Here is a 12,310-nt window from a genome sequence, read left to right as displayed (position 1 = left end):
TATTTATCCAAAGAAATTGGAGTTAGAACGATACGGTTTTAGTATAAAATCACAGAATGGGGCATAAGAAACGGAACACTGGTTTACGAAACAAACCCACTTCAGCTACTCCTTCTGCCTCTGCCACAACTGTAGTTTCAGTAACGGCAGAGGAGGTAGTTGAAGATGGTGTTGTTAATGAGCAGAATTATAATGTTATGGGTGATTCATTGTTTTCTTGTATTAAAGTTGAATGTGAAAAAGCCCTAACGGCACTACGAAGAGGGAATCATACAAAGGCTTTAAAACTTATGAAAGAGGCTAGTGCTCGGTATGAGAATCTTGGTTTGATTCATCGAGTTCAAGGGACTATTTTTGTTAAACTTGCTGCCTACATTGAAGATCCAAATGTGAAACAAAGACATATTAAGAATGCGATCGAGTCAGCTAGAAGAGCTGTTTTATTGTCGCCCAACTCGATTGAGTTTGCTCTATTTTATGCTAATTTGCTGTTAGAATATATAAATGAGAGTAAGGTTGGGTATGATGAGATTATTCATGAGTGTGATAGGGCACTCTCTATTCAGAATCCTATCGACCCAGCGAAGGAGAGTTTGCAGGATGAGAGCCAGAACAAATTACCAACACCCGAGAAACGGATAGACTATGTTCAACAGGAACTTCGTAATCTTATTCAGAGAGCCAACATTGCGTCAATTTCAAATTGGATGAAGAATCTTAATAATGGGACGGACGAAAAGTTTCAGATGATTCCAGTGACACCGATAACGGAAGATCCTATGGAGGCTAGTTTAGCTCAGGCTAGACAGCCTAATGAGATCAAAAAAGCAACTAAGACACCTGAGGAGAGAAGGAAATTGAAGTAAGTGTAGCTGCTGCTAGGCTGTTGCAACAGATATCCGATTTGCTTCCTGCAGAGAATGATGAAGGTGGAGACATAGATTCATCTTTGGAGACTCACAAAGTGGTTGAGCGACATAAGCATTTAAATTTGAGGAAGATTGCATCCTTCTCAGACAGCATGAATCATGTTAAAGCAACTAAGACACCTGAGGAGAGAAGGAAGGAAATTGAAGTACGTGTAGCTGCTGCTAGGCTGTTGCAACAGAAACCTGTTTTGCTTCCTGCGGAGAATGCTGAAGGTAGAGTTGTAGATTCATCTTTGGGGACTCACAAAGTGGTTGAGCGACGTAAGCATTTAAATTTGCGGAAGATTGCATCCTTCTCAGACAGGATGAATCATGTTAGATCTTTTTGGGATTCAATGGCCCTTGAGAAGAAGCAAAGTTTGATCCATGTGAATATTGAGGATCTCAAGTCTCATTTCAGTTCATCAAAGGATAGTTTGATGCTACAGACTCTGTTAGAAGCCCTGTTATTTGCGCAGGATAAGAAGACGTGGAAGTTCTGGGTGTGCTGCTGCTGCAGTGAGAAGTTTACTGATGGTGATTCACATTTGCAACATGTGGTGAGGGAGCATATGGGTAGCCTCTCCCCAAATTTGCAGTCGGTATTGCCTCAAGAAGTTGACACTGATTGGACTAGGATGCTTCAATATGGCTCATGGAAACCCGTTGATTCTTCTGTTGCTTTCAAAATGGCTGAAGATCGATCAAATCTCCGATCTTCTAAACTCTTGAGTGGTTACTATAGCAGGAATGATGATGATGACGACACGAGGAATGTCAGTACAACTGACAATTGGTACTCAAGAGACACATGGGATTCCGATAAGGAGAAGGAGTTGACAATGGATGGTGATCAGACGGCAATATGTGGTAATGGAAGCTCGTGGCCAACATGTGAGGATACTGAACGCGCAAAACTCCTTGAGGATATCCAGGTTATGTTCCAGTCTCTTATTAGACATAAATGTCTCGCAGTAAGCCATCTTAATAAAGTCATTCAGTACACAATGGACGAGCTTCAAAGACTTGTTCCTGGTTCACAGCTTTCAAACCTTGGTTTGGACCAAACACCCCGCTGTATTTGTTTCTTGGGAGCTTCCCAACTTAGCAAGGTCCTCAAATTTTTACAGGAGCTTTATCATTCTTGCGGATTAAGTAGATATCCTGATAAGGCCAGCTTAACAAATGAGAAACCAAGTGATGCTAAAGAACCTGAAGTCAAAGAAATAGTTGTTCTGAGCAGGGATTCATCATTTCTTTTTCTAGGGGAGCGTTTATTTAGAGGCGAAATTACTAGCAGTGGTGATGAGAAAGGTTGCTCTGTGAGTTATGGTGATGCAGCAGCCACTTCTTTTCCCTTCAGTGATAATGACGATTGTCTTCCACTCGATAGCAGTGCTCTGCTATCCTGGATTTTCTCTGGTCCTTCGAGTGGGGAAAAGCTTACATCATGGATCCGTCTGAAGAAAGAAAACTCCCATCGTGGATTAGAATTTCTTCAGATGCTTGAGAAGGAACATTACCTCTTACAAGGCTTGTGCGAGAGGAAATGTGAGCATTTGAGCCATAATGAAGCTTTACAAGCAGTTGAGAGTCTCATCTTCGAAGAGCTTAAGAAAAGGGAGCATGTTACTAGATTTGCCTCCCGTAGTTTGGAGGCTGTCGTTCGCAAGCGTCAAGAAGAACTTACTGAAACAGAAAGTGATGTTATGTCCATCAGTAGTAGGTTTGAGTTGGAGGCCTATCAAGTGTTCTCAAAGAAGCACAGTCTTTGAGCATTGCACCATTTGGATACGAAGAAACTCTGTCTGGTGTCACTACTCATTTATGTGATACAGATTATGGAGAAGATGATGACGGGAGAATGTACGATGTTCTTCATCGAGCAGATAATTGCATTCAAGTAGCACTCCCTAGACAGAAGGAACAGTTATCTGTAGAGGTGGGTGTGTAACTAGGTGTACATTTTCAGCTAAAATCATCGTTTTAATCTCATTTGATTTTTCTTCTGCAGCTCAGCAAAATTGATGCCAGGATCATGCGAAATGTCACAGGCATGCAACAGTTAGGGCTTAAACTTGGACCCTTGTCTTCCTACGTTTCGGGCGATTATTCTGCCTCTTGTTAAGTCATTCATGCGGGTCTGTACGCTGTACCAGTCTGTTGATCCCTTAAGTTCAGCTGTAATCATCTTTCCAGGATCGATGTAGCTTAACATATTTCCATTTTCATCTCTCTTTCCAGGCACATTTGGAAGAACTAGCCGACAAAGATGCTACAGAGAGATCTGAAGTTGCAAGAGAAGCATTTTTAGCTGAACTTGCACTTGATTCTAAAAAGGGTAATCACAAAGGCGGTGTTTCTAAACATAATCAAGAGCAGATGAAGCATAAGAAAAAGAACAAGGATCACATCCGTAGATAGTCAGTCTTTTGCACATGGATCCTTTAAATCTTGAACACGATCATGCATGTCCGTGAGTAAATGCATGTGCTAGTTGTCGATGAAATGACAGATACATTTGTAGAAAAGCGTGTAGAAAAGTTTGAGCGACAATGTTTTCAGAGAAAAAGCTTAAACAACAATTTACATCCGACAGGGAGTATGTTCAATAAACTCAACATGCCATTTTGCTATGCTTTGGTCATGATTTATATGGGCTAATACCAACGTTACTAGGGGTTGATACCATTACACAAAAACATCATAAACGATCACGTTGGATCAATGGTATCAACCCCTAGTAATGTTGGTATCATCCCATATAAATCATGACTTAGGTGATGTAAACAATGTCATGACTTAGGTGATGTAGACAATGTCCGTCAAATTAAGTGATTTAAAAAAAAAAAAAAAATGGCTCAGCGGCCCAGAGTTGTCCCAAACTTTTTAGAGGCCCTAAGTGAAAATCCAAGGAAAATTTCTTGTTTGGTCCTAGGCCCATATAGTTATTTATAGTAGGGTCCAACCGGATTTTTTTTTTATCCGGAGGTCCAAAATTAATTAAAACATGGAAATGTCCATAATGCCCATTACTACCAAACGTGCGTGTCTACACTGCTTACAAATTTGAGTACATATCTGGTACATTGTTTAAAAATTCGAATACATATTTGCTACACTGCTTACAAATTTGAGTACATATCTGTCGCACTGCTTAGAAATCTGAGTACATATCTGTCGTACTGCTTACAAATCCGATTATATATCTGAATGCTTACAAATTCGAGTACATATTTGCTGCACTGTTTCCAGGTATAGTACAAATCTGTAAGAATCAATGATAAATAAATAGAAAACGTATTACATCACATACATTGTGATGATTATAATTTTTCTTCGACTGTATTGCCATGCTTCTGGGGGCAAAGCAAGGATCTTCTATTATCGTTTTCTTCTTAACTGCATATAGATTGACTCGCTTTACGTACTGCTAGTGTCAATGCCTGCAGACACACAAAAATTAAAACGTTCATCATAGGGGCCATAACTTATGCCCAAACATACAGAGTCTAATTTGAGGAACCATACAAACCAATGCAAATAAAACTCATAATGCACGACAAATGGTCTCCACCAATAAATCCAGAATTTAATGAACCTGAAAAACTGTGGGCTGCACGGTGATATTACTGACTGAGCCATCCTGCTCTGTTGCGGTCTCCACCAATAAATCCTGCAGAAATACATCGAAGTCTGGTCAACAAAAGCAGCAATCTCATAGAAATCCAGTCATAATATAACTGAAAAACTATATTACTTCTGCTGAAATAAGTCGTGCAACTATGTTTTTTGTTTTTGCTAGTTTCTTACAGTTAATCGACAACCAAAAAACTAAACTGGAAGCACAAAGTTGGCATTCTTGATGCCCTTGCCATTAATCCAAAACATCTAATACACACAACAGTTAATACATTAAGAAAAAGAAAAAAAACATTAGTATCAACAATGAGAAGACATTTACAGCATAAGCTGCGCTTTACCCCGAAGCTAACATTAGTAGTTTTCCTCAATCATAGCCATAAAGAATTTAAAAGGGGTGTAATTAAATTCAAATTACCATGGGAGGTTATCAATGATTTTACCTGTCGATTGTTACCACATAATGAGAAATTTTTTATCAGCAGTAGCTTAATCAAATCTAAGAAAAGTCGAACCTGAAACGCATGAGACATTAATTTAACATCTAAAATAAAAATGGTTCTAAGCAAGCACAGGGATTGCAATTCGGTGGATCAATGAAGGAACCCCAACCTTGAGTGTTACTGAGAAAAGTACACATCTGTTCCAACAACGAAGTTCTCTATGTCACATTTGTTATGCAACTCAGATATGCGCACATATTAATAAATTTAATCTGCTTGCAAGGCTCTATTATTGTCATGGAAATATATACTCGATAGGATAATAAAATAGCAAAACCCAAACTCCTAAATCAGCTAATATCAATATAGAAGACAATGGTCATGGAAAAAATCAATTAATGTTCCACTGAAGAAGAATTCTTTTCAAAGACATCTAAATCAATTCCTGAATTCTGCGCCATGTCTCCAATTTATGCTCATTTCCTAAGCTTTATCAAAACCATTGTTTGGGTGTATTCTATCATTGTTTCATCTGATGTGTTCAACTTAGTCAGCATTAACAATTGTCCAGATGATAAATAAGAAAGTTAAGTTAACATATTAACTGAACCAAACCTGTGAGAGCAATCATTCTACACCGCAAAATCCCTATTATTATGGCGATTTTTCAATAGCATTTTTCTCATCTTTGGTCGACTCTTCCTGCAAAGGAAAAATAAAGAAATGGTTAACCGTTTAGTTGTATATAGAGTTGATAAAAAAAAAAGATCAACATTGGTGTCAGGGAGAACAGACTGGAGCTAAAATGCATTCTTAAAAACGACAATCGTTGCAAGATAAGAATATTATTTGATAGTAATTAACTTAAGGTTAGTTATTTGTATACACTACTCATGGAGGTTGTATTGGCTAATACAACTCCATAGCAATTGGGGCTTTAGTTCAATATTAACAACTCAACACCATAGTACCAACTCCATATGCTCATCATCAACGGCCGGTTGTCTCCCAGCCAACTTTGATGTCGTTTGATACATATGGTTGAGAAGCAATACCAAAAGGAAGTACAAATGGAGTAAATGTGGTTTTGAGCAGCAAAAACAACACACGGCAAAAGGAAACACCAATGAAAGCCTATTCTACACAATAATCTACTTTTCATGGATTTCATAGGTACATCAGCGGGAGAAAAAGAAGCAATACCAAAAGGAGAGAAATTAAACCATGGTTGTACCTGCAAAATGGCGAGTACAAACCTGTATATGAATACGTACCGCGTAAAACACATCAACAAAACTAGAATCTATTTCAGTATTTCACACACGTACTGAATCAAACACAACAAAAAGCACTTACTATCACTATGTGACATATGTACTAAAGATTCTTGAATTACAAATCAACTGCATGACAAGAATAGGTGACAGATCTATGAAAAATAAGAGAATCGAAAGACATATTACCGTATTTAACATACTTACTGAAGGATAAGACTAAAAAGGTGACAAAACTATGAATCAAACACAACAAAGAGCACTTCATATCAGTATCTGACATATGTACTTGTGGATAATAACATCTGAATCTACAAACAAGCGTGGTTTTGAAGCGAAAAACAAAAAGATAATCAAATTAAGGAAGTTCTTTTCAGTATTCCATATATGTACCTATGATTCATAAGTTAAAATCAACTGCATGTCAAAAAAATTTTATAAATCTACAAATACAACAAAATCAAAACAGTTATATCTCAGTATTGCATATATGTACTTCTAGATCAAGCAAAAAAAAATTAAAAAACTATAAATACAACAAAATTAAAGAAATTTTTATCAGTATTCCATATATGTACTGCTGATCCAAACAATTTGTAACAACAAACAAGCATGATCTGAACTATTTTCATCAAAAACTACCAGTACATCATATATGTATTGATGGTTCATAAAGAAAAACAAAGTGAAAAAAATCTAAAACTAACAAAAAGAAACTAGTATAGGCAAATCTCATAACGAAATAAACAAAAAATGTGAGGATCCATCTAGATCTGACCTATTTTCATGAAAATAAACTAATAAAGCATGGAGATCGAAAAATAAAACATCAAAAAGGACCATATATATGTACAGATCGAAAAAATCACCAAACAATGCAAGATCAAGATAATTCAAGTGATTATGCAAAATTGTACATTCAAGCAAAGATTACTAAACTGAAGTGTTGACTTACCAAGACAAAGCGATTAATTGGAAGCACTGGTAGAAAGAAAAGCAGCAGTGAAGATCGAGAGACTTGTTTAGTGTAGAAACAGCTTATATCTGGAATCACAATGTTTAACCGGCCGCCATTAAATAGAAAATCTGAGAACTGGGAAGGAAAACCCTCGAGAAGGAGGAGGAGATGTTTCTGAAAGAAAAGGTTTAAAGGAAAATGAAAAGAGGGTTTTGATTATTTTAGTGTTTTACATAAATGAATCACATTATTGTGTTTTATATACTCGAGGGTGTTTTGGAAATTATAATAATGCGTTTCATGTGTTCCGCACGTGTACATGACCTAGGATTAAAAATTGGGTCCATTTTCTTTTTTTGTTTTAATTATGGACCTCTGATTACTGGGCTTTAATGGGTGGACCTGCCACTAACTAAGACTACTATATTAGTACCTATTGGTAATTCCTACGATCCAAAATAGCAAACTAAAAGTAAAACCTCGATTATTTAGGATGAAAAAGTAAAACCTCGATTATTTAGGATGAAAGGAAATATAAATGATAGTCAATAAAATTTGTAAATAAATAGAACTATATAGAAATAGCTAATCTGCTAACAAATTATTATTTTTTTAAGAAAAGGTTATAGTAAAGAAAAAATATGTACAAATTACATCATTGAAACTGAACTTAAATACTAAACACATGTGTAAGACAGTGCTCCAATTGAACATAATATAACTTCCAGAGATATCTCTAAACACAGAGGTTTCAGGACTTGATCCAAGAAACCCAACACATCTTTCTCTTCTTAGGACTTGAGTCCTACATAAAATTCCTCATAAGTCTGGTGAGTTTCAATTCTACACTTGATGGCATTTGAATGAAAAATAAAAAAAAATATATCGCCAAACAGGCAAGACAACTCTTAATCAACACCAATCTTCCTATCTTTGACAAGACTTTTTTCTTCGAAGTTGCTAACTTGACTTCCATTATTTGCATAACCTCATCCCACACTGAAGCACAACTAGCACTAGCACCAAGAGTAAACCCCAAGTACTTCATAGGTATTTGTTCAACTCTACAGCCCAATTCCATAGCCAAATTCTTCACAACCTAATCAGCACCCACACTAATCATGGCACTCTTTTCCAAATTAAGTTTTAAACCTGTTAGCAATTCAAAGGTGTCAAGAATAATAAAAAATCCTTCTAATATCCTCAACATCTGCATCCATAAAAATTAGCGTATCATCTACAAATTGCAAATGAGATATCATAATCCCATTGTCCACCACTTGAAATCCATGCATTTGACCCATAATAGTTGTATCCTTCAATAATTTAGAAAGCATTTCAACCTCCAATAGGAAAACAAAAAGCCTTTTTCAGATTTACTTCCATTCACCAGCACTGCAATATTAGATGAAGTAATGCGTCATTGAATCCAGGATATCCACTTCCTACCAAATCCATGTTTCTCCAAAATTCTCATTAAGGACTTTCACTTCACATGATCAAATGCCTGTTCCATATCAATTTTGCAAAGAACACCTGGTTTTATCCCCTTTAATCTACTATCATTACATTGACTAGCTATAAGCACACCATCTAAAATCTGCTTGTCTTTCACAAAGGCCCCATTACACTCAGAAACTAGTGTATGCATCACTCCTTTTATCCTATTAGCCAACATTTTAGATAAAATTCTATAAGCACTACCCAACATGCTAAGTGGCCAAAAATCTTTAGATGCACTTGAATCCACCTTCTTAGGGATAAGAGACATAAAAGAACTGTTAAACCTCCTATCCCATGTACCAAACTTGTAAAACTCATATATTAACTTCATAAAATCATCTTTGAAAATAGACCAACAACACTTATAAAACTCCATGGAAAACCCATCATACCTAGGAGACTTATTAGTGCATGCATTCTTATAATCACTTGATAAACTTCTTCTCCTGAAAACTCCCTATCCATATCCCTCTTCTCTCTCATCAATACTTGGAAAGTCCAAATTATCAAGTGAAAAGGCCACATCATTATCCTCAGTACAGAGATTACTATAGAATCTCCTCATCTCCATCTTAATAATATTTTGGTCAGAACATTCAATACCATCCACATCAAGTTTAACAATAGTATTCCTCTTTTTCCTATCATTAGCTGTCTTAAAAAAATATGACGTATTAGAATCACCCCACCTGAATTCATTATGTTTAGCTCTGGAATGCCACTTCCTTGCTTCCATAACATTTATATTCTTCAACTTCAACAAGCTCTACAATCTATCACCAAACTGCTCCTCACTCAATGATGAGTCTCCTCCATTTGGTCCAAATTATCAATCTTCTTCGCCAATTCCCCTTTCTCCCTTCTTATACCACCAAATTCTTCTCTACTCCAGTTCTTCAAAAAGTAATTTAAATATTGTAACTTCTTAAAGAAAATAAAACTAGGTGAACCTTCAAATTTCATCATCCTCCATTATTGCTCCACCTTATTATTAAAGTATTTATGTAAAATACAATTATTCTCAAACTTTAAATAAGGCTTGCACATACCACCATGTTTAGACAACAACATAATGGCTTTATGATCAGCGATAACTTTAGTAAGAGCCATATGAAATGCTTCAGGAAATATTTGATCAAATTCCACACTCAACATAATTTTGTTTAACCTACATAACAAAGGATCAGTTTGCATATATAAAAAAGTGAACCACCACCCCCCCACCCCCACCCCCACCCACACACATAAAAAGGTAAATAAACCAACTTCTGTTTGTAAATGAAGTTATTCGGAAAATTATTGTTCATGCTATCAGCATCTCCTTTATTCCTCTCTTGACTACTCGTAACTGCATTAACATCTTCTGCATAACACATAGGACCATCCCACACATTTTTAACTCCTCCAAATCTTTCCAAAACACTTCTCTCTCATTATAATCACAAGGAGAATACATATTGCATACTGTCAGTTTGTGTTAGAGCATTACTCGTTTGAACCCACCAAGCGTTGGTATGTCAAGTTTGGTTGTCATATTTTAGTATCAAAACTCAATTAGAGTTGCTCGATTAAATGTACTAGAGGCAACTTCGTTTAGGTTAGACTAGGAAGTCTAGGAATGTTGAGAAATATAAGTATTACCTTGAAGATCGTGAAGACGTATCGACTACAATGAAGACATCATCCTTTCACTTGAGATATAGTGATACTGACTTGACTTGTTTCCATTCCTATCGTTGCTTTCAAGTCGTTTAAGATTCAAAATATAACATGCGGTGTTCTATTTAATACTCTAGTATTATACTTGGTCATTTTATTATGATCAAAATGTCAAGGAGGAATATTTGATTACGAAGTATAACTTTTATCTTTTAAACTTCGTAAATGTGACATCGCAATAATCTATGTAACTTGATTGTGTATTGGATATAGGTGTGGTTTCATCCTAGGAAACTATGTTTGATTACATATGTTTAAAGGAAGTACATATATGAAACTTGTTTCGTAATCGAAAGGAAATCAATAGGCGTTTTGGTCCGGTTTTTATTGAAGATCTATTGCATGACCAATTCGAACCTAGGTAATATCTTTGGTAGAACCGATCTTGATTTATGTTGAGAATTATGGTAACACCAATTTTTACCTAGTTTGGGATATGCAGTAGAACCGATCTTGACTTATGTTGAGAGTCTTGCTAGAACCAAAGAATAACGACTATGAACAGTAATTCAGACCTCGCAACTCCAAAGAATCACAACTATGGATATGATGATTATTTAAATCTCAGGACGAACCCGACTATAAATATAAATAAAAATAAAGTTAAACATAAAAAAAATAAAAATAATTAATCTAAAAAGTTTCCCGGTTTTCATTTTTGGAGCTCCTTATATAGATAACTCCCCCTAACTAAACCCTGAATTTAACAGAAAATATAAAAAACTTGTTTCCCAAGATATTCACTATCTTTAGGAAACTTTCCTAACTTATTAAAACTCTTAATATAAATTTCGAGATTATCCTAAAATTATCCTGATTAATAAATTCAAAAATAATTATTTTTCTACTAAATTTATTATTAATAAAATACAATTAATGATAGGAAAATGATAGATTTAATTTCCATAAATCTCCCTTCGTCATTCTACCGGTGTTGGAGAAGATTCGTCTTCGAATCTTGCTAGTATCATTTTTTGCATGTGTAACTCGTTGATGATGACAATCTTCATACACACGAATTGATGTCATAAAAAATTAATATATGCACCGTAAAGAAGAATGAGGTATGGTGGAAACCCAAATCGGATCTTTTTAAATTGATTCAAAAAATTCTCCCTTGTTAGGATAAATATAAGAGACTATTTGTGTATCACAATAACCAAGAACTAGCTTACTCTCGACCATATAAAAAAAAAATATGTCATTATCTTCTTGACGCAGAGTAAGGCAACTTTTTCTCACCCTTGATCTGCATGAAAAACTTCATTAGCAGGTTTATCATCTTCAGGAGCATCATCAAAAATACCATCATTGCCACTGTATTTTTCAGTGAACAACAACTTATTTACTCGTTCTCCTTCATGCAGAATGTTATATCGAACCAACATACCTTCAATATCTGCCATTTTCTTTTCTCTTAGTGCATCAAAATCCTCTAGAGCACCTCCTCTACCTCGACCAAGAACACTTGTACTCTTGGTGGCATTTTATCAACCCTAGAATCGACTTCGCTCTGGTAAAAACTAATGTAGATTGGAAGCGTTTAAAATCATATAGTGATATTGAAAATAAGGTTTTTGTGGCATGATATATGGGGTGGGGGCATCAATATTAAGTGCATGTAGAAATCATTGTGATACGCGAAGATTGAGATATGAAGGAATAGATGCTCCTAGTACTTGCAAATAGGTGAAATTTGTCGAGGTTAAGGATTCTTCTCAACCAAAAGCTCTTACTGACGACAAAATTGAAGTATTACCACTACCTGCTAATGACGGAAAGAGAAAATTCCATCAAGCTCCAAACCAAGAACATACACATAGGTAACCTTATGCACCACTTTTCTCATTCTACTAAAAATTT

At 35.7% G+C, this 12,310-nt stretch overlaps 1 protein-coding gene across 1 annotated transcript; it reads left to right on the top strand.

The window, feature by feature from the left end:
- The first annotated feature begins 938 nt into the window (after window positions 1-938).
- LOC113353858 lies at window positions 939-3,446 on the top strand. The gene is made up of 3 exons (XM_026597331.1): window positions 939-2,850; window positions 2,923-3,049; window positions 3,153-3,446. The coding sequence occupies exon 1, from the start codon at window positions 1,022-1,024 to the stop codon at window positions 2,681-2,683; it is 1,662 nt and encodes a 553-aa protein (XP_026453116.1). The 5' UTR covers window positions 939-1,021; the 3' UTR covers window positions 2,684-2,850; window positions 2,923-3,049; window positions 3,153-3,446.
- The last annotated feature ends 8,864 nt before the right edge of the window (window positions 3,447-12,310 follow it).

The sequence above is a fragment of the Papaver somniferum genome, chromosome 2 (genome assembly GCF_003573695.1).
Source record: "Papaver somniferum cultivar HN1 chromosome 2, ASM357369v1, whole genome shotgun sequence".
NCBI lineage: Eukaryota > Viridiplantae > Streptophyta > Magnoliopsida > Ranunculales > Papaveraceae > Papaver > Papaver somniferum.
This window is presented reverse-complemented; position numbering and strand designations above follow the sequence as displayed.